Source organism: Astatotilapia calliptera, chromosome 12 (assembly GCF_964374335.1).
Source record: "Astatotilapia calliptera chromosome 12, fAstCal68.1, whole genome shotgun sequence".
NCBI lineage: Eukaryota > Metazoa > Chordata > Actinopteri > Cichliformes > Cichlidae > Astatotilapia > Astatotilapia calliptera.
In genome coordinates, this window is record NC_137433.1 from 15,001 (window position 1) to 38,209 (window position 23,209).

The 23,209-nt window shown below is 43.4% G+C and overlaps 1 protein-coding gene and 2 long non-coding RNA genes across 3 annotated transcripts; all 3 read left to right on the forward strand.

The window, feature by feature from the left end:
* The first annotated feature begins 2,901 nt into the window (after positions 1-2,901).
* On the forward strand, positions 2,902-5,572 carry LOC145432110 (uncharacterized). Its single transcript, XM_080308669.1, has 2 exons — positions 2,902-3,422; positions 4,438-5,572. Exons 1-2 carry the CDS (start codon positions 3,331-3,333, stop codon positions 5,444-5,446), a joined length of 1,101 nt encoding a protein of 366 aa, XP_080164795.1. The 5' UTR covers positions 2,902-3,330; the 3' UTR covers positions 5,447-5,572.
* A 4,469-nt stretch (positions 5,573-10,041) lies between these two features.
* On the forward strand, positions 10,042-11,860 carry LOC145432342 (uncharacterized). Its single transcript, XR_013912634.1, has 2 exons — positions 10,042-10,562; positions 11,578-11,860. It is a non-coding gene; the product is annotated as an uncharacterized LOC145432342 (long non-coding RNA).
* A 5,325-nt stretch (positions 11,861-17,185) lies between these two features.
* On the forward strand, positions 17,186-19,004 carry LOC145432325 (uncharacterized). The gene is made up of 2 exons (XR_013912614.1): positions 17,186-17,706; positions 18,722-19,004. It is a non-coding gene; the product is annotated as an uncharacterized LOC145432325 (long non-coding RNA).
* Positions 19,005-23,209: the final 4,205 nt, after the last annotated feature.

Below are 23,209 nucleotides of genomic sequence, written 5' to 3' on the forward strand. Positions count from 1 at the left end.
ACAAGGGATTCCATAATATTCAAATTCATATATACACTCGAATTTTTAAAAATGGTTTATATACACAGGATAATATGGGCTTCAATACAACACAATTGGAAAGATTTGGTTAAAAAACTAAAAAAACACACACAGAGGGGAGGGTATAAAGGGAGGTGGAGTCAGCTTGGAGCTCATTTCGACTCTGGACTCTGAGGAGTGAACATCAATAGCCACAGCCTTGTGCATTGCAGCCTCATTTCTGTAGCTTTTTGTGTGCCAAGCGCCTGAGGAAGACCCTTACAGGGTCGAAACGTTGCGCGTACGGCACACTGTTTTTTGTAATTAATTAAATAAAACTTTTGTTTTAATTTTTCTTTTTTTTCTTTTTTTCTTTTTATTTTGACATTTGTATCTCGCCACATAAAAGCTCAAATAAGAGTTATAATTATTTAGATAACAAAGGCGAACCCACATTACAAGGACTACAATAATACACAAAATAGAAAACACAACAACACAAACACAACACTTTGCCAAAGACTGAGGACCGGATGGCCTCAGCAGGTTGGACCACCGTCCGATACGGGAAAAGGCGGAGGCTTTCCCGTAATCGTGACAACCAGCAGGGTGGGTTTCCTTCGGGAGGGATGGCCCGTGCGTTTCCGGCCTCACAGAGGTGGCAGGCTCAGTCCCCTTCCCCTAACCCCTAACCCTAACCCTAACCCCCTAACCCTAATCAATTAAGACTCCAATGTCTGAGGGAGGGAGAATCCTTAGAATTACAGGTCAGGCTGTGAAAGTATGGTGAGAAATAAAGAAAGTTCAAAAAGAAAAAATGGTCTGGAAACTTGTTGCTTGATTTATAACATAGAAGTTTTGTGAACAGATCATATTTGTATTTCTAAGCAAAATGTCACCGAAAAAAAAAAAAAAAAAAAAAAAAAAAAAAATACAAAGACTACTTGTCAATATGGAGTATATTTCCCTGATTGCCATAAGCCCCCATGACAGAACTGCATGGAGGTTGTTTTGAACAGAGTGTAACACTAACAGTGTGAGGATTTGTTATAATTACTAACTGCATGGAGTGTGATTATTGTTGAAAATGAATAAGAAAATTAAAAACGAAAAAAACCCTTTCTCTTGGAGGTCACATCCCCTCCAGGGAGTCATGGGAGAAATATGGCTTTGGGACCTTTTTTAGTATTGGTGACAGTGCTGGAACTTTCAATGAGTCTGCCTTATGGCCTGGGAGGAATAAAGACATTGGGGGACGGTTTTATGATTTGACAACATATGGAAGAAGGTACAAGACGCACCCAAGAAGAAGAGGAGTATGCTGGAGAGAAGGAGAAGAGCGGAGTAAGTGGAGATGGGATGCTTCAGTAATTCCTAGGACCGTGCACCAAAGTTTGAATTAAAAAACATCTAAACTATAGTTTCCTAACACCTAACTAGCCTGTGCCAGGAATTTGTATCTGACATCCATCCACGATTCCTAAAAAGGACCTCTTAGTAAACAGACTGACTACTCCTTGAAACATAAAACAGCATCTCCTTGGGACAAATGGAGATTACTGAGTTCATTGAATTGTTTTTTTCAAAAAGATCTAATAATCTGAATTTAACAATTTCTTTATTCGTATCTTCATTGTGTATAACTTGTGGGATAAGCCTACCCAGGCCATTGGATCCTAAACTTAACCATTTTGCCTTAAAGAAAGAGTCCCTAGAATGTGGATAATTTGGAGGATGGTCTTAACTAGACACATGGCCCTAAACCTAACCACTTTGGCTTGGCAGATATTATTAGAAATGGAGAATTAAAAGGGAAGATGACCCTGCCCAGGCCGCATGACCCTATAATTAACATCTTGGGGGAAATATTAACAGTTGATAACTGCATTTGGGAAACTTAAACCCTAAGTGGGAAGTTAATATCTAAAAATGCCAGGCATTTGGGTTGAGGTGGCCGTGAAATAAAACTTAAATTGTCCTCCTATTTATGTTGAGGCCTCTGCTGACCGACTGACCATTCACCTGATTGTTATAGTGATGTCTTCCCCCCATCATTTACTGGGGAGTGTAATGGCTGTCCTAGTGCAATAGGAAAAAGCAGCCTTTCAAGTTGTGGTTTTCGTTGATTGTTGATTCAATTACTCTTAAAAAGCCATTCTTAATATTGGATTCTTATCATTATGGGTTGCCTTACATAGCCTTTTTAGTTTTGGAATGAAGGTGAATATGGGTTGATTGTTTATTTAGTTTTTGCAGTTTTTTTATGTATTTTCTTTTTCCTTTCTTTCCCTGTTTTTCACGTTCCTGCTCCGGATGTTACCCGTTGTCGGGTTCTCCCCCTGGTCCGCGACAGCCCTAAGACTCCCTCCGGACCCCACTCCCTTACCTAGTTTTATTATAATTTTCTTCTCCATCCCCATTTGATTATATTTTGTCTTAACTTAGCTTTGTTCTTTTTCATCCCCCTTGCTTTTCAGAGATATTTTTTTGTGTTCACCTTCTTTCTTAAAAAATAAGGTCTTTTTTTATATATGTACACATATATTTTATTAAACTATCCTCAGCAGGAGGATGTGTTAATCATAAAAATTATTAATAATAATTTTATGGTTTTGAATTGTATTGTCATGGGTTTTGTTTTTATATTTTTTACATTTTTCTATGGTTAATTTTTTCTTTTTTTATCAATTTCATATGATATTTTAAATGGGGCTTTTTTATTCTCATTTTTTAATTTTGTTTTTGTTTTTTTAGAGAGAGGCCTGGACACCTTTTATTATTAGGGAGGGATTTGGTGACATGAAACCCATGTGACCTATGATTACCAATCCTGGGAGGGGCCCAGGACTTGGGCATCTCCCAGGAAATGTGTTTAAATGCCTCGCTCCTTCCGGACACCTAGTAGCATGTATCCCTCTGAAGAAGCGGTAACTCCGCGAAACGTCAGGGACGCTAGACCAAACTTATTGGAAGAAAGGCGACTTTTTTTTAGCCCTTCCAGAGATGGGCGACAAGTAACTTTGTTTAGCCCAGTCACATGAAAGACTATTTTAATTGACAAACTTTTTACAACTGTAAAGTGGGGAGTTTTTATTCACCTGTAGCAAAGTGACCGTGAACTCTAAACGGATAGTGAGAGGTGGCGTTGGATCTGAGCGAGGCATCGGTTTGTGCACCTAAACCCTCTTGTCTTTTGAGTCTTCACCGACCAACAGACACTGACGCGGGGACGCCCGTGGTCGGTGGGACTACCATATTTTTCGGGTCCAGGATGGAGGCACACCGGTCGGAAACGCCACGACTGCCAGAAAACGACATGCAGGATGGCGGATGGACGTTTCCACGCCACCAGCGAAGAGCACGGAGGAGGCAGAGATCACTGAGCCTGAATCGAGTGGTCCAACAAACACAAAGAAACTCAGGTGAGCTCCCCACTGACAAATATAAGGTACAAAACAATAACTTTGAAACCTTAGGTGAAAGTTTGTCTGGTGACGGTCTGGCTACGCATGCTGGGGGTCGGGAGGGGACGAGGCATGGGGAGGGATGGGGTCGCCCGAACATGAGACGTGTCAGACAACAAGGAGGACAAGATGCTCCCGCACTAAAGCGTGCACTTGATGCCGACACAAGGAAGAGTGCGAAGAATATATTTAAATTAATACAGACAGTACACCATAAAAGTGTGATCGAAGAAGCACGCGACACGGGCTTATACCCCAGGGGTATGATAAAACAGGTGTCCAGGCTCTCTAGTTTTATAAAACCGGCTGTGCCCACGGAACAAGTTAGGAGGCAACTTGATCAAAACATAGACTCTTGGATGTCTAAAAATTTAGATATTCTTTATGATCATTATGCCACTATCATTGAATCTTTAAAAGAAACTAGAAAGACTGAGGTGTCATTTCAGGTGGCAAAGACGTGGGCTTTTAAAAGATACGGGACTCGCTTACGTGTTTCTACAATGTCAACAGTTGAAACTCTGCTTAAATCGTCAGGGGAAGAGGGTGGAGGGGGGGCCCGTTCGGAGGCCGGCCACACACGGGAACAGAATACAGTACAGAGGGGGGGAAGATCGGGGGTAGTGCCGATTGATCTGAGAGATGATAATGAATTTCCGCCCTTACCTACAGTGGTTAAAAATCAGACTGCTAGTAGCAGTAATACACAAAATGTTTCCCATCAGAAAAATCTATCGTTGGGAAAAAGGAAAACTATTGTAGAAGAGCTGAATGAGCTTCAGACTGTTAATGCCCGTGCGCCGGCCACCGCGGGAGCTCTCCCGAAGGGGAGAAATGTAGATGGGGGGAAGACGGGAGAGGGTGGGAGTAGGGTGGAGACAACAGCCAGAATTAGATCAAACGTGGTGGTTGATTTAGATGAAACCGATGACATTCTGCCTGCCTCTTTGTGCTCTCCCCCTATGTGTCCCAGAAATACTGTGCGCCGTGACTTGCCCTTAACGGCCGCGAACAGGTTGCCATCTGAGTCTGCCACCCCTTCAGTTTCTTGCTCCACGTCTCGCGCAGGAGACCGGACGAATGGTCCGGACCCTATAATGAAACAACAACAAAAGCGAGTAAAAATCCAAACCTCTGCTGAAACAGGTGATAAGGTAGTGGGTGAAATGACGATTGAGGCCCTGCAACAGCAGGAGCCGGCGGGAAATCTGAGCAGTGACTCATTTGACCGCGCTGATCCCCACTATTATAATATTAAGAGCAATTTCCACCTTAGCGAGGAGGATAATGAGAGCGAGGGCTCGGTGGCAGAGTTCAAAACCGTGCGGCAAATAAAGCAGAGGGAGTCTCATAGTGGACGCGGGATTACGGGAAAGGGAGATCTGGTCGAGGCGGGGGGGGAGACGGGGAGCGCAGAGGGGGGTTACCATACACCTACTTACCATCGGGCGAGGCCTAGTAGGAAACTGCAGGATTGGAGAATTAAAATTGACAAACCTGTAGTTTTCTTGGGCGACTCCAATTTAAATAGGATACCCCCCTTCCAGAATGATCAGATTCAGGTAGAGAGCTACCCGGGTGCGAATTTTTATCACTTTTTTAACCTGCTGGAAATGACACCGGTGTGTGAAAGTACGGCAATGGTGATTTTGTCTGTAGGCCTTAACAATAAGGACCAGGATCCCCAGAAGACATCAATTAAACAACTACGTAAGGTAGTGAATGGGGCGAAAGCCGTTTTTCCGAATGCGGACATTTTTGTAGCCCACATCCACTTTTCCAAATCACTGTCCAAACTCCAACAGACAAATCTCACTATGATCAATAACTTCATCAGTACACATTATAATTATTTACCTTGTATAGCACAACAACACTTCCATACCATAGCTGATGGTATTCATTGGACAAGTGAGACTGCTAAAAAAATCTTTGACTGCTGGTGTGAAAGCCTGCGACTGAACGTGGGTTTAGAGGAGTGACAGAGCCGCGCACGGAGCAGCGGATTGAGGAAAAGACTCCTGTTCCCCTGCCAGATTTAGATTGGTCCTCTCCCTCTAATGTGTTGAACCTTTCTAGGCTTTTTGTCCCATCACCAGCACAATTAGGTTTATTGGAGAAGGGCCTCACTTTCAGCCCAAAACCATTCAGCTTCTCCCGGGAGCTACTCCGACGTGACTTACATAATTACCATAGACGCTTAAAATTGAGAGATTATTTTGATAATGATGACTTTTGCAGAGAGCCCTTTATTCAGCCGTCTGTTTGGGAACCAGAGTGGGGCGCTTTGAGTGACTCGCTTAGAGATCTGATAAGGAGGGACATTCGGTCATTTCATTCCTTCTGTCCGCAGGTGGGTGGGGTAGGTGGGCTCTCGAGGGAGGAACGACAGGCGCTGAAGGACCTGAAAGAGAATGAGAACATTGTAATAAAACCGGCAGATAAAGGGTCCAAAATAATTATCATGGATAAACAGCAGTACAGGCTAGAGGCCCAAAGACAACTTGACAATACAAAATATTATAAATGTATCCCATATTCCATTCAACCCGAAGTGCAACGGAACATCAGAAAGATCGTTTATTCATTGTATCATAATAAACATATCTCTGCTAAACAACGGGACTATTTATTGGGCCCTGATGATCCACGCCCGCGCTTATTCTACCTTCTGCCTAAAATCCATAAGAGCCCTGACACCTGGACCGTTAAATTTGAAGTCCCACCTGGGAGGCCGATCGTGTCGGATTGTAGTAGCGCTACGTACAATGTGTCGCAGTATATTGATTCGTTTCTCGGACCGCTGTCTAATAAACACCCGAGCTATCTTAAGGATACGTACCACTTTTTGGATATTATCCGCTCTATGCCGGTGCCCGCCAATGCATTTTTATTTACCATAGATATTGACAGTTTATATACAAACATCAATACGGAAATGGGTCTGAGGGCAGTCAGCAATATCTTCCGCCGATATCCAGAGGCTGCGCGTCCGGACGCGGAGATCTTAAAGCTGCTAGAAATATGCCTCGTTAATAATGACTTTCAGTTTGAAGATAAAATCTATTTGCAGATGGAGGGCACGGCGATGGGCCAAAGATATGCCCCTTCTTATGCGAATATTTACATGAGCGAATGGGAGAGAGAGGCTCTGGCCAAATGCCCGCTACAGCCGGTATTTTATTTGCGTTTCCTAGACGACATTGTGGGTGCGTGGACGCACGGGGAGGATGCTTTCCAGCAGTTTGTACAGATATTAAATACACATCACCCATCAATAAAGCTAAAATATGAATACAGCCATGTTGAGATTAACTTTTTAGACACGACGGTTTTTTTCGGGGAGGTGGGGGAAGAAGGGAGGAGGTTACATACGAGAGTTTACTTCAAGCCCACCGACACGCATGCGCTTTTACATAAATCAAGTTACCATCCACCTCATACGTTCCGAGGAATTGTAAAGTCACAAATATTGAGGTTTCATAGAATATGTAGTAGAAGGGAGGATTTCAATAATGCTACCCGCATATTGTTCAAGAGCCTGAAAGGGAGGGGATACTCACGGTCAATGTTGAGAAGAGTATATAAGAATACCCTCTCAAACCTCTGCTCTCAGAGAGCACGCAGGGAGGATGATGAAGGCACTCCCTTCGAGCCAAACGCCATCAGGGATGAAGCTGAAGGGGAGAACATCTTGCCCTTTGTCAGCACGTTCCACGTGAGCTCCAAATCCTTTCTCGACGGTATACAACAAAACCTTGATGATATGAAAGCTCGGGGCCGTACGTTCGAGGTCCGGTTTATTAAGGCCTTTAGGAAGAATCCCAGCTTGGGTGACCTTTTGGTTAGGGCCAAACTGGGGGGGAGAGAAAAAGAACCACCTGATATACTCAAAGGCTATTTAACATATAGCCATATGGTTAGCAATCCACACAGTGGGGCCACTTGGGCGACCACAGGTAGAATTTCTCTTGAAGTAAAAAATGTGATTTATGTGATACGGTGTAGGCGTTGTGGATTAATGTATGTGGGGGAAACTGGGGCCTGTTTGAGAGCACGCCTGCAGCAACACCTGTATGCTATACGGGCGGATCAACCGCGCTCCACAGTGGCAATTCACTTCAGGGAACATACAGAGGATGCCCTGAGCATCATGGGCCTACAGGCCAATCCAGGCTGGTCAGTCGGTCAGCGGAGGAGAATGGAGAGGATATGGACTGACAGGTTGAAAACTTACAGACCAACAGGCCTGAATGTGCCTGTCTGAGAAACAACTACAGACTCTCCGGTTGATGGTTATTTTGAATAATTTGTTTTGGGTGTAGAATTTTTAGTATTTGGTATTTCTTTGATGTTGTCAATATTAAGTATATGCAGTATATGGTTTGGAATAATCAATTAAGACTCCAATGTCTGAGGGAGGGAGAATCCTTAGAATTACAGGTCAGGCTGTGAAAGTATGGTGAGAAATAAAGAAAGTTCAAAAAGAAAAAATGGTCTGGAAACTTGTTGCTTGATTTATAACATAGAAGTTTTGTGAACAGATCATATTTGTATTTCTAAGCAAAATGTCACCGAAAAAAAAAAAAAAAAAAAAAAAAAAAAAAATACAAAGACTACTTGTCAATATGGAGTATATTTCCCTGATTGCCATAAGCCCCCATGACAGAACTGCATGGAGGTTGTTTTGAACAGAGTGTAACACTAACAGTGTGAGGATTTGTTATAATTACTAACTGCATGGAGTGTGATTATTGTTGAAAATGAATAAGAAAATTAAAAACGAAAAAAACCCTTTCTCTTGGAGGTCACATCCCCTCCAGGGAGTCATGGGAGAAATATGGCTTTGGGACCTTTTTTAGTATTGGTGACAGTGCTGGAACTTTCAATGAGTCTGCCTTATGGCCTGGGAGGAATAAAGACATTGGGGGACGGTTTTATGATTTGACAACATATGGAAGAAGGTACAAGACGCACCCAAGAAGAAGAGGAGTATGCTGGAGAGAAGGAGAAGAGCGGAGTAAGTGGAGATGGGATGCTTCAGTAATTCCTAGGACCGTGCACCAAAGTTTGAATTAAAAAACATCTAAACTATAGTTTCCTAACACCTAACTAGCCTGTGCCAGGAATTTGTATCTGACATCCATCCACGATTCCTAAAAAGGACCTCTTAGTAAACAGACTGACTACTCCTTGAAACATAAAACAGCATCTCCTTGGGACAAATGGAGATTACTGAGTTCATTGAATTGTTTTTTTCAAAAAGATCTAATAATCTGAATTTAACAATTTCTTTATTCGTATCTTCATTGTGTATAACTTGTGGGATAAGCCTACCCAGGCCATTGGATCCTAAACTTAACCATTTTGCCTTAAAGAAAGAGTCCCTAGAATGTGGATAATTTGGAGGATGGTCTTAACTAGACACATGGCCCTAAACCTAACCACTTTGGCTTGGCAGATATTATTAGAAATGGAGAATTAAAAGGGAAGATGACCCTGCCCAGGCCGCATGACCCTATAATTAACATCTTGGGGGAAATATTAACAGTTGATAACTGCATTTGGGAAACTTAAACCCTAAGTGGGAAGTTAATATCTAAAAATGCCAGGCATTTGGGTTGAGGTGGCCGTGAAATAAAACTTAAATTGTCCTCCTATTTATGTTGAGGCCTCTGCTGACCGACTGACCATTCACCTGATTGTTATAGTGATGTCTTCCCCCCATCATTTACTGGGGAGTGTAATGGCTGTCCTAGTGCAATAGGAAAAAGCAGCCTTTCAAGTTGTGGTTTTCGTTGATTGTTGATTCAATTACTCTTAAAAAGCCATTCTTAATATTGGATTCTTATCATTATGGGTTGCCTTACATAGCCTTTTTAGTTTTGGAATGAAGGTGAATATGGGTTGATTGTTTATTTAGTTTTTGCAGTTTTTTTATGTATTTTCTTTTTCCTTTCTTTCCCTGTTTTTCACGTTCCTGCTCCGGATGTTACCCGTTGTCGGGTTCTCCCCCTGGTCCGCGACAGCCCTAAGACTCCCTCCGGACCCCACTCCCTTACCTAGTTTTATTATAATTTTCTTCTCCATCCCCATTTGATTATATTTTGTCTTAACTTAGCTTTGTTCTTTTTCATCCCCCTTGCTTTTCAGAGATATTTTTTTGTGTTCACCTTCTTTCTTAAAAAATAAGGTCTTTTTTTATATATGTACACATATATTTTATTAAACTATCCTCAGCAGGAGGATGTGTTAATCATAAAAATTATTAATAATAATTTTATGGTTTTGAATTGTATTGTCATGGGTTTTGTTTTTATATTTTTTACATTTTTCTATGGTTAATTTTTTCTTTTTTTATCAATTTCATATGATATTTTAAATGGGGCTTTTTTATTCTCATTTTTTAATTTTGTTTTTGTTTTTTTAGAGAGAGGCCTGGACACCTTTTATTATTAGGGAGGGATTTGGTGACATGAAACCCATGTGACCTATGATTACCAATCCTGGGAGGGGCCCAGGACTTGGGCATCTCCCAGGAAATGTGTTTAAATGCCTCGCTCCTTCCGGACACCTAGTAGCATGTATCCCTCTGAAGAAGCGGTAACTCCGCGAAACGTCAGGGACGCTAGACCAAACTTATTGGAAGAAAGGCGACTTTTTTTTAGCCCTTCCAGAGATGGGCGACAAGTAACTTTGTTTAGCCCAGTCACATGAAAGACTATTTTAATTGACAAACTTTTTACAACTGTAAAGTGGGGAGTTTTTATTCACCTGTAGCAAAGTGACCGTGAACTCTAAACGGATAGTGAGAGGTGGCGTTGGATCTGAGCGAGGCATCGGTTTGTGCACCTAAACCCTCTTGTCTTTTGAGTCTTCACCGACCAACAGACACTGACGCGGGGACGCCCGTGGTCGGTGGGACTACCATATTTTTCGGGTCCAGGATGGAGGCACACCGGTCGGAAACGCCACGACTGCCAGAAAACGACATGCAGGATGGCGGATGGACGTTTCCACGCCACCAGCGAAGAGCACGGAGGAGGCAGAGATCACTGAGCCTGAATCGAGTGGTCCAACAAACACAAAGAAACTCAGGTGAGCTCCCCACTGACAAATATAAGGTACAAAACAATAACTTTGAAACCTTAGGTGAAAGTTTGTCTGGTGACGGTCTGGCTACGCATGCTGGGGGTCGGGAGGGGACGAGGCATGGGGAGGGATGGGGTCGCCCGAACATGAGACGTGTCAGACAACAAGGAGGACAAGATGCTCCCGCACTAAAGCGTGCACTTGATGCCGACACAAGGAAGAGTGCGAAGAATATATTTAAATTAATACAGACAGTACACCATAAAAGTGTGATCGAAGAAGCACGCGACACGGGCTTATACCCCAGGGGTATGATAAAACAGGTGTCCAGGCTCTCTAGTTTTATAAAACCGGCTGTGCCCACGGAACAAGTTAGGAGGCAACTTGATCAAAACATAGACTCTTGGATGTCTAAAAATTTAGATATTCTTTATGATCATTATGCCACTATCATTGAATCTTTAAAAGAAACTAGAAAGACTGAGGTGTCATTTCAGGTGGCAAAGACGTGGGCTTTTAAAAGATACGGGACTCGCTTACGTGTTTCTACAATGTCAACAGTTGAAACTCTGCTTAAATCGTCAGGGGAAGAGGGTGGAGGGGGGGCCCGTTCGGAGGCCGGCCACACACGGGAACAGAATACAGTACAGAGGGGGGGAAGATCGGGGGTAGTGCCGATTGATCTGAGAGATGATAATGAATTTCCGCCCTTACCTACAGTGGTTAAAAATCAGACTGCTAGTAGCAGTAATACACAAAATGTTTCCCATCAGAAAAATCTATCGTTGGGAAAAAGGAAAACTATTGTAGAAGAGCTGAATGAGCTTCAGACTGTTAATGCCCGTGCGCCGGCCACCGCGGGAGCTCTCCCGAAGGGGAGAAATGTAGATGGGGGGAAGACGGGAGAGGGTGGGAGTAGGGTGGAGACAACAGCCAGAATTAGATCAAACGTGGTGGTTGATTTAGATGAAACCGATGACATTCTGCCTGCCTCTTTGTGCTCTCCCCCTATGTGTCCCAGAAATACTGTGCGCCGTGACTTGCCCTTAACGGCCGCGAACAGGTTGCCATCTGAGTCTGCCACCCCTTCAGTTTCTTGCTCCACGTCTCGCGCAGGAGACCGGACGAATGGTCCGGACCCTATAATGAAACAACAACAAAAGCGAGTAAAAATCCAAACCTCTGCTGAAACAGGTGATAAGGTAGTGGGTGAAATGACGATTGAGGCCCTGCAACAGCAGGAGCCGGCGGGAAATCTGAGCAGTGACTCATTTGACCGCGCTGATCCCCACTATTATAATATTAAGAGCAATTTCCACCTTAGCGAGGAGGATAATGAGAGCGAGGGCTCGGTGGCAGAGTTCAAAACCGTGCGGCAAATAAAGCAGAGGGAGTCTCATAGTGGACGCGGGATTACGGGAAAGGGAGATCTGGTCGAGGCGGGGGGGGGGACGGGGAGCGCAGAGGGGGGTTACCATACACCTACTTACCATCGGGCGAGGCCTAGTAGGAAACTGCAGGATTGGAGAATTAAAATTGACAAACCTGTAGTTTTCTTGGGCGACTCCAATTTAAATAGGATACCCCCCTTCCAGAATGATCAGATTCAGGTAGAGAGCTACCCGGGTGCGAATTTTTATCACTTTTTTAACCTGCTGGAAATGACACCGGTGTGTGAAAGTACGGCAATGGTGATTTTGTCTGTAGGCCTTAACAATAAGGACCAGGATCCCCAGAAGACATCAATTAAACAACTACGTAAGGTAGTGAATGGGGCGAAAGCCGTTTTTCCGAATGCGGACATTTTTGTAGCCCACATCCACTTTTCCAAATCACTGTCCAAACTCCAACAGACAAATCTCACTATGATCAATAACTTCATCAGTACACATTATAATTATTTACCTTGTATAGCACAACAACACTTCCATACCATAGCTGATGGTATTCATTGGACAAGTGAGACTGCTAAAAAAATCTTTGACTGCTGGTGTGAAAGCCTGCGACTGAACGTGGGTTTAGAGGAGTGACAGAGCCGCGCACGGAGCAGCGGATTGAGGAAAAGACTCCTGTTCCCCTGCCAGATTTAGATTGGTCCTCTCCCTCTAATGTGTTGAACCTTTCTAGGCTTTTTGTCCCATCACCAGCACAATTAGGTTTATTGGAGAAGGGCCTCACTTTCAGCCCAAAACCATTCAGCTTCTCCCGGGAGCTACTCCGACGTGACTTACATAATTACCATAGACGCTTAAAATTGAGAGATTATTTTGATAATGATGACTTTTGCAGAGAGCCCTTTATTCAGCCGTCTGTTTGGGAACCAGAGTGGGGCGCTTTGAGTGACTCGCTTAGAGATCTGATAAGGAGGGACATTCGGTCATTTCATTCCTTCTGTCCGCAGGTGGGTGGGGTAGGTGGGCTCTCGAGGGAGGAACGACAGGCGCTGAAGGACCTGAAAGAGAATGAGAACATTGTAATAAAACCGGCAGATAAAGGGTCCAAAATAATTATCATGGATAAACAGCAGTACAGGCTAGAGGCCCAAAGACAACTTGACAATACAAAATATTATAAATGTATCCCATATTCCATTCAACCCGAAGTGCAACGGAACATCAGAAAGATCGTTTATTCATTGTATCATAATAAACATATCTCTGCTAAACAACGGGACTATTTATTGGGCCCTGATGATCCACGCCCGCGCTTATTCTACCTTCTGCCTAAAATCCATAAGAGCCCTGACACCTGGACCGTTAAATTTGAAGTCCCACCTGGGAGGCCGATCGTGTCGGATTGTAGTAGCGCTACGTACAATGTGTCGCAGTATATTGATTCGTTTCTCGGACCGCTGTCTAATAAACACCCGAGCTATCTTAAGGATACGTACCACTTTTTGGATATTATCCGCTCTATGCCGGTGCCCGCCAATGCATTTTTATTTACCATAGATATTGACAGTTTATATACAAACATCAATACGGAAATGGGTCTGAGGGCAGTCAGCAATATCTTCCGCCGATATCCAGAGGCTGCGCGTCCGGACGCGGAGATCTTAAAGCTGCTAGAAATATGCCTCGTTAATAATGACTTTCAGTTTGAAGATAAAATCTATTTGCAGATGGAGGGCACGGCGATGGGCCAAAGATATGCCCCTTCTTATGCGAATATTTACATGAGCGAATGGGAGAGAGAGGCTCTGGCCAAATGCCCGCTACAGCCGGTATTTTATTTGCGTTTCCTAGACGACATTGTGGGTGCGTGGACGCACGGGGAGGATGCTTTCCAGCAGTTTGTACAGATATTAAATACACATCACCCATCAATAAAGCTAAAATATGAATACAGCCATGTTGAGATTAACTTTTTAGACACGACGGTTTTTTTCGGGGAGGTGGGGGAAGAAGGGAGGAGGTTACATACGAGAGTTTACTTCAAGCCCACCGACACGCATGCGCTTTTACATAAATCAAGTTACCATCCACCTCATACGTTCCGAGGAATTGTAAAGTCACAAATATTGAGGTTTCATAGAATATGTAGTAGAAGGGAGGATTTCAATAATGCTACCCGCATATTGTTCAAGAGCCTGAAAGGGAGGGGATACTCACGGTCAATGTTGAGAAGAGTATATAAGAATACCCTCTCAAACCTCTGCTCTCAGAGAGCACGCAGGGAGGATGATGAAGGCACTCCCTTCGAGCCAAACGCCATCAGGGATGAAGCTGAAGGGGAGAACATCTTGCCCTTTGTCAGCACGTTCCACGTGAGCTCCAAATCCTTTCTCGACGGTATACAACAAAACCTTGATGATATGAAAGCTCGGGGCCGTACGTTCGAGGTCCGGTTTATTAAGGCCTTTAGGAAGAATCCCAGCTTGGGTGACCTTTTGGTTAGGGCCAAACTGGGGGGGAGAGAAAAAGAACCACCTGATATACTCAAAGGCTATTTAACATATAGCCATATGGTTAGCAATCCACACAGTGGGGCCACTTGGGCGACCACAGGTAGAATTTCTCTTGAAGTAAAAAATGTGATTTATGTGATACGGTGTAGGCGTTGTGGATTAATGTATGTGGGGGAAACTGGGGCCTGTTTGAGAGCACGCCTGCAGCAACACCTGTATGCTATACGGGCGGATCAACCGCGCTCCACAGTGGCAATTCACTTCAGGGAACATACAGAGGATGCCCTGAGCATCATGGGCCTACAGGCCAATCCAGGCTGGTCAGTCGGTCAGCGGAGGAGAATGGAGAGGATATGGACTGACAGGTTGAAAACTTACAGACCAACAGGCCTGAATGTGCCTGTCTGAGAAACAACTACAGACTCTCCGGTTGATGGTTATTTTGAATAATTTGTTTTGGGTGTAGAATTTTTAGTATTTGGTATTTCTTTGATGTTGTCAATATTAAGTATATGCAGTATATGGTTTGGAATAATCAATTAAGACTCCAATGTCTGAGGGAGGGAGAATCCTTAGAATTACAGGTCAGGCTGTGAAAGTATGGTGAGAAATAAAGAAAGTTCAAAAAGAAAAAATGGTCTGGAAACTTGTTGCTTGATTTATAACATAGAAGTTTTGTGAACAGATCATATTTGTATTTCTAAGCAAAATGTCACCGGAAAAAAAAAAAAAAAAAAAAAAAAAAAAAAAAAATACAAAGACTACTTGTCAATATGGAGTATATTTCCCTGATTGCCATAAGCCCCCATGACAGAACTGCATGGAGGTTGTTTTGAACAGAGTGTAACACTAACAGTGTGAGGATTTGTTATAATTACTAACTGCATGGAGTGTGATTATTGTTGAAAATGAATAAGAAAATTAAAAACGAAAAAAACCCTTTCTCTTGGAGGTCACATCCCCTCCAGGGAGTCATGGGAGAAATATGGCTTTGGGACCTTTTTTAGTATTGGTGACAGTGCTGGAACTTTCAATGAGTCTGCCTTATGGCCTGGGAGGAATAAAGACATTGGGGGACGGTTTTATGATTTGACAACATATGGAAGAAGGTACAAGACGCACCCAAGAAGAAGAGGAGTATGCTGGAGAGAAGGAGAAGAGCGGAGTAAGTGGAGATGGGATGCTTCAGTAATTCCTAGGACCGTGCACCAAAGTTTGAATTAAAAAACATCTAAACTATAGTTTCCTAACACCTAACTAGCCTGTGCCAGGAATTTGTATCTGACATCCATCCACGATTCCTAAAAAGGACCTCTTAGTAAACAGACTGACTACTCCTTGAAACATAAAACAGCATCTCCTTGGGACAAATGGAGATTACTGAGTTCATTGAATTGTTTTTTTCAAAAAGATCTAATAATCTGAATTTAACAATTTCTTTATTCGTATCTTCATTGTGTATAACTTGTGGGATAAGCCTACCCAGGCCATTGGATCCTAAACTTAACCATTTTGCCTTAAAGAAAGAGTCCCTAGAATGTGGATAATTTGGAGGATGGTCTTAACTAGACACATGGCCCTAAACCTAACCACTTTGGCTTGGCAGATATTATTAGAAATGGAGAATTAAAAGGGAAGATGACCCTGCCCAGGCCGCATGACCCTATAATTAACATCTTGGGGGAAATATTAACAGTTGATAACTGCATTTGGGAAACTTAAACCCTAAGTGGGAAGTTAATATCTAAAAATGCCAGGCATTTGGGTTGAGGTGGCCGTGAAATAAAACTTAAATTGTCCTCCTATTTATGTTGAGGCCTCTGCTGACCGACTGACCATTCACCTGATTGTTATAGTGATGTCTTCCCCCCATCATTTACTGGGGAGTGTAATGGCTGTCCTAGTGCAATAGGAAAAAGCAGCCTTTCAAGTTGTGGTTTTCGTTGATTGTTGATTCAATTACTCTTAAAAAGCCATTCTTAATATTGGATTCTTATCATTATGGGTTGCCTTACATAGCCTTTTTAGTTTTGGAATGAAGGTGAATATGGGTTGATTGTTTATTTAGTTTTTGCAGTTTTTTTATGTATTTTCTTTTTCCTTTCTTTCCCTGTTTTTCACGTTCCTGCTCCGGATGTTACCCGTTGTCGGGTTCTCCCCCTGGTCCGCGACAGCCCTAAGACTCCCTCCGGACCCCACTCCCTTACCTAGTTTTATTATAATTTTCTTCTCCATCCCCATTTGATTATATTTTGTCTTAACTTAGCTTTGTTCTTTTTCATCCCCCTTGCTTTTCAGAGATATTTTTTTGTGTTCACCTTCTTTCTTAAAAAATAAGGTCTTTTTTTATATATGTACACATATATTTTATTAAACTATCCTCAGCAGGAGGATGTGTTAATCATAAAAATTATTAATAATAATTTTATGGTTTTGAATTGTATTGTCATGGGTTTTGTTTTTATATTTTTTACATTTTTCTATGGTTAATTTTTTCTTTTTTTATCAATTTCATATGATATTTTAAATGGGGCTTTTTTATTCTCATTTTTTAATTTTGTTTTTGTTTTTTTAGAGAGAGGCCTGGACACCTTTTATTATTAGGGAGGGATTTGGTGACATGAAACCCATGTGACCTATGATTACCAATCCTGGGAGGGGCCCAGGACTTGGGCATCTCCCAGGAAATGTGTTTAAATGCCTCGCTCCTTCCGGACACCTAGTAGCATGTATCCCTCTGAAGAAGCGGTAACTCCGCGAAACGTCAGGGACGCTAGACCAAACTTATTGGAAGAAAGGCGACTTTTTTTTAGCCCTTCCAGAGATGGGCGACAAGTAACTTTGTTTAGCCCAGTCACATGAAAGACTATTTTAATTGACAAACTTTTTACAACTGTAAAGTGGGGAGTTTTTATTCACCTGTAGCAAAGTGACCGTGAACTCTAAACGGATAGTGAGAGGTGGCGTTGGATCTGAGCGAGGCATCGGTTTGTGCACCTAAACCCTCTTGTCTTTTGAGTCTTCACCGACCAACAGACACTGACGCGGGGACGCCCGTGGTCGGTGGGACTACCATATTTTTCGGGTCCAGGATGGAGGCACACCGGTCGGAAACGCCACGACTGCCAGAAAACGACATGCAGGATGGCGGATGGACGTTTCCACGCCACCAGCGAAGAGCACGGAGGAGGCAGAGATCACTGAGCCTGAATCGAGTGGTCCAACAAACACAAAGAAACTCAGGTGAGCTCCCCACTGACAAATATAAGGTACAAAACAATAACTTTGAAACCTTAGGTGAAAGTTTGTCTGGTGACGGTCTGGCTACGCATGCTGGGGGTCGGGAGGGGACGAGGCATGGGGAGGGATGGGGTCGCCCGAACATGAGACGTGTCAGACAACAAGGAGGACAAGATGCTCCCGCACTAAAGCGTGCACTTGATGCCGACACAAGGAAGAGTGCGAAGAATATATTTAAATTAATACAGACAGTACACCATAAAAGTGTGATCGAAGAAGCACGCGACACGGGCTTATACCCCAGGGGTATGATAAAACAGGTGTCCAGGCTCTCTAGTTTTATAAAACCGGCTGTGCCCACGGAACAAGTTAGGAGGCAACTTGATCAAAACATAGACTCTTGGATGTCTAAAAATTTAGATATTCTTTATGATCATTATGCCACTATCATTGAATCTTTAAAAGAAACTAGAAAGACTGAGGTGTCATTTCAGGTGGCAAAGACGTGGGCTTTTAAAAGATACGGGACTCGCTTACGTGTTTCTACAATGTCAACAGTTGAAACTCTGCTTAAATCGTCAGGGGAAGAGGGTGGAGGGGGGGCCCGTTCGGAGGCCGGCCACACACGGGAACAGAATACAGTACAGAGGGGGGGAAGATCGGGGGTAGTGCCGATTGATCTGAGAGATGATAATGAATTTCCGCCCTTACCTACAGTGGTTAAAAATCAGACTGCTAGTAGCAGTAATACACAAAATGTTTCCCATCAGAAAAATCTATCGTTGGGAAAAAGGAAAACTATTGTAGAAGAGCTGAATGAGCTTCAGACTGTTAATGCCCGTGCGCCGGCCACCGCGGGAGCTCTCCCGAAGGGGAGAAATGTAGATGGGGGGAAGACGGGAGAGGGTGGGAGTAGGGTGGAGACAACAGCCAGAATTAGATCAAACGTGGTGGTTGATTTAGATGAAACCGATGACATTCTGCCTGCCTCTTTGTGCTCTCCCCCTATGTGTCCCAGAAATACTGTGCGCCGTGACTTGCCCTTAACGGCCGCGAACAGGTTGCCATCTGAGTCTGCCACCCCTTCAGTTTCTTGCTCCACGTCTCGCGCAGGAGACCGGACGAATGGTCCGGACCCTATAATGAAACAACAACAAAAGCGAGTAAAAATCCAAACCTCTGCTGAAACAGGTGATAAGGTAGTGGGTGAAATGACGATTGAGGCCCTGCAACAGCAGGAGCCGGCGGGAAATCTGAGCAGTGACTCATTTGACCGCGCTGATCCCCACTATTATAATATTAAGAGCAATTTCCACCTTAGCGAGGAGGATAATGAGAGCGAGGGCTCGGTGGCAGAGTTCAAAACCGTGCGGCAAATAAAGCAGAGGGAGTCTCATAGTGGACGCGGGATTACGGGAAAGGGAGATCTGGTCGAGGCGGGGGGGGGGACGGGGAGCGCAGAGGGGGGTTACCATACACCTACTTACCATCGGGCGAGGCCTAGTAGGAAACTGCAGGATTGGAGAATTAAAATTGACAAACCTGTAGTTTTCTTGGGCGACTCCAATTTAAATAGGATACCCCCCTTCCAGAATGATCAGATTCAGGTAGAGAGCTACCCGGGTGCGAATTTTTATCACTTTTTTAACCTGCTGGAAATGACACCGGTGTGTGAAAGTACGGCAATGGTGATTTTGTCTGTAGGCCTTAACAATAAGGACCAGGATCCCCAGAAGACATCAATTAAACAACTACGTAAGGTAGTGAATGGGGCGAAAGCCGTTTTTCCGAATGCGGACATTTTTGTAGCCCACATCCACTTTTCCAAATCACTGTCCAAACTCCAACAGACAAATCTCACTATGATCAATAACTTCATCAGTACACATTATAATTATTTACCTTGTATAGCACAACAACACTTCCATACCATAGCTGATGGTATTCATTGGACAAGTGAGACTGCTAAAAAAATCTTTGACTGCTGGTGTGAAAGCCTGCGACTGAACGTGGGTTTAGAGGAGTGACAGAGCCGCGCACGGAGCAGCGGATTGAGGAAAAGACTCCTGTTCCCCTGCCAGATTTAGATTGGTCCTCTCCCTCTAATGTGTTGAACCTTTCTAGGCTTTTTGTCCCATCACCAGCACAATTAGGTTTATTGGAGAAGGGCCTCACTTTCAGCCCAAAACCATTCAGCTTCTCCCGGGAGCTACTCCGACGTGACTTACATAATTACCATAGACGCTTAAAATTGAGAGATTATTTTGATAATGATGACTTTTGCAGAGAGCCCTTTATTCAGCCGTCTGTTTGGGAACCAGAGTGGGGCGCTTTGAGTGACTCGCTTAGAGATCTGATAAGGAGGGACATTCGGTCATTTCATTCCTTCTGTCCGCAGGTGGGTGGGGTAGGTGGGCTCTCGAGGGAGGAACGACAGGCGCTGAAGGACCTGAAAGAGAATGAGAACATTGTAATAAAACCGGCAGATAAAGGGTCCAAAATAATTATCATGGATAAACAGCAGTACAGGCTAGAGGCCCAAAGACAACTTGACAATACAAAATATTATAAATGTATCCCATATTCCATTCAACCCGAAGTGCAACGGAACATCAGAAAGATCGTTTATTCATTGTATCATAATAAACATATCTCTGCTAAACAACGGGACTATTTATTGGGCCCTGATGATCCACGCCCGCGCTTATTCTACCTTCTGCCTAAAATCCATAAGAGCCCTGACACCTGGACCGTTAAATTTGAAGTCCCACCTGGGAGGCCGATCGTGTCGGATTGTAGTAGCGCTACGTACAATGTGTCGCAGTATATTGATTCGTTTCTCGGACCGCTGTCTAATAAACACCCGAGCTATCTTAAGGATACGTACCACTTTTTGGATATTATCCGCTCTATGCCGGTGCCCGCCAATGCATTTTTATTTACCATAGATATTGACAGTTTATATACAAACATCAATACGGAAATGGGTCTGAGGGCAGTCAGCAATATCTTCCGCCGATATCCAGAGGCTGCGCGTCCGGACGCGGAGATCTTAAAGCTGCTAGAAATATGCCTCGTTAATAATGACTTTCAGTTTGAAGATAAAATCTATTTGCAGATGGAGGGCACGGCGATGGGCCAAAGATATGCCCCTTCTTATGCGAATATTTACATGAGCGAATGGGAGAGAGAGGCTCTGGCCAAATGCCCGCTACAGCCGGTATTTTATTTGCGTTTCCTAGACGACATTGTGGGTGCGTGGACGCACGGGGAGGATGCTTTCCAGCAGTTTGTACAGATATTAAATACACATCACCCATCAATAAAGCTAAAATATGAATACAGCCATGTTGAGATTAACTTTTTAGACACGACGGTTTTTTTCGGGGAGGTGGGGGAAGAAGGGAGGAGGTTACATACGAGAGTTTACTTCAAGCCCACCGACACGCATGCGCTTTTACATAAATCAAGTTACCATCCACCTCATACGTTCCGAGGAATTGTAAAGTCACAAATATTGAGGTTTCATAGAATATGTAGTAGAAGGGAGGATTTCAATAATGCTACCCGCATATTGTTCAAGAGCCTGAAAGGGAGGGGATACTCACGGTCAATGTTGAGAAGAGTATATAAGAATACCCTCTCAAACCTCTGCTCTCAGAGAGCACGCAGGGAGGATGATGAAGGCACTCCCTTCGAGCCAAACGCCATCAGGGATGAAGCTGAAGGGGAGAACATCTTGCCCTTTGTCAGCACGTTCCACGTGAGCTCCAAATCCTTTCTCGACGGTATACAACAAAACCTTGATGATATGAAAGCTCGGGGCCGTACGTTCGAGGTCCGGTTTATTAAGGCCTTTAGGAAGAATCCCAGCTTGGGTGACCTTTTGGTTAGGGCCAAACTGGGGGGGAGAGAAAAAGAACCACCTGATATACTCAAAGGCTATTTAACATATAGCCATATGGTTAGCAATCCACACAGTGGGGCCACTTGGGCGACCACAGGTAGATTTTCTCTTGAAGTAAAAAATGTGATTTATGTGATACGGTGTAGGCGTTGTGGATTAATGTATGTGGGGGAAACTGGGGCCTGTTTGAGAGCACGCCTGCAGCAACACCTGTATGCTATACGGGCGGATCAACCGCGCTCCACAGTGGCAATTCACTTCAGGGAACATACAGAGGATGCCCTGAGCATCATGGGCCTACAGGCCAATCCAGGCTGGTCAGTCGGTCAGCGGAGGAGAATGGAGAGGATATGGACTGACAGGTTGAAAACTTACAGACCAACAGGCCTGAATGTGCCTGTCTGAGAAACAACTACAGACTCTCCGGTTGATGGTTATTTTGAATAATTTGTTTTGGGTGTAGAATTTTTAGTATTTGGTATTTCTTTGATGTTGTCAATATTAAGTATATGCAGTATATGGTTTGGAATAATCAATTAAGACTCCAATGTCTGAGGGAGGGAGAATCCTTAGAATTACAGGTCAGGCTGTGAAAGTATGGTGAGAAATAAAGAAAGTTCAAAAAGAAAAAATGGTCTGGAAACTTGTTGCTTGATTTATAACATAGAAGTTTTGTGAACAGATCATATTTGTATTTCTAAGCAAAATGTCACCGAAAAAAAAAAAAAAAAAAAAAAAAAAAAAAAAAATACAAAGACTACTTGTCAATATGGAGTATATTTCCCTGATTGCCATAAGCCCCCATGACAGAACTGCATGGAGGTTGTTTTGAACAGAGTGTAACACTAACAGTGTGAGGATTTGTTATAATTACTAACTGCATGGAGTGTGATTATTGTTGAAAATGAATAAGAAAATTAAAAACGAAAAAAACCCTTTCTCTTGGAGGTCACATCCCCTCCAGGGAGTCATGGGAGAAATATGGCTTTGGGACCTTTTTTAGTATTGGTGACAGTGCTGGAACTTTCAATGAGTCTGCCTTATGGCCTGGGAGGAATAAAGACATTGGGGGACGGTTTTATGATTTGACAACATATGGAAGAAGGTACAAGACGCACCCAAGAAGAAGAGGAGTATGCTGGAGAGAAGGAGAAGAGCGGAGTAAGTGGAGATGGGATGCTTCAGTAATTCCTAGGACCGTGCACCAAAGTTTGAATTAAAAAACATCTAAACTATAGTTTCCTAACACCTAACTAGCCTGTGCCAGGAATTTGTATCTGACATCCATCCACGATTCCTAAAAAGGACCTCTTAGTAAACAGACTGACTACTCCTTGAAACATAAAACAGCATCTCCTTGGGACAAATGGAGATTACTGAGTTCATTGAATTGTTTTTTTCAAAAAGATCTAATAATCTGAATTTAACAATTTCTTTATTCGTATCTTCATTGTGTATAACTTGTGGGATAAGCCTACCCAGGCCATTGGATCCTAAACTTAACCATTTTGCCTTAAAGAAAGAGTCCCTAGAATGTGGATAATTTGGAGGATGGTCTTAACTAGACACATGGCCCTAAACCTAACCACTTTGGCTTGG

Coding starts and splice junctions, on each gene's coding strand:
- LOC145432110 (XM_080308669.1), top strand. CDS start 3,331: ATGGACGTTTCCACGCCACCAGCGAAGAGCACGGAGGAGGCAGAGATC. Junction 3,423..4,437: donor ACAAACACAAAGAAACTCAG/GTGAGCTCCCCA, acceptor TATGTGTCCCAG/AAATACTGTGCGCCGTGACT.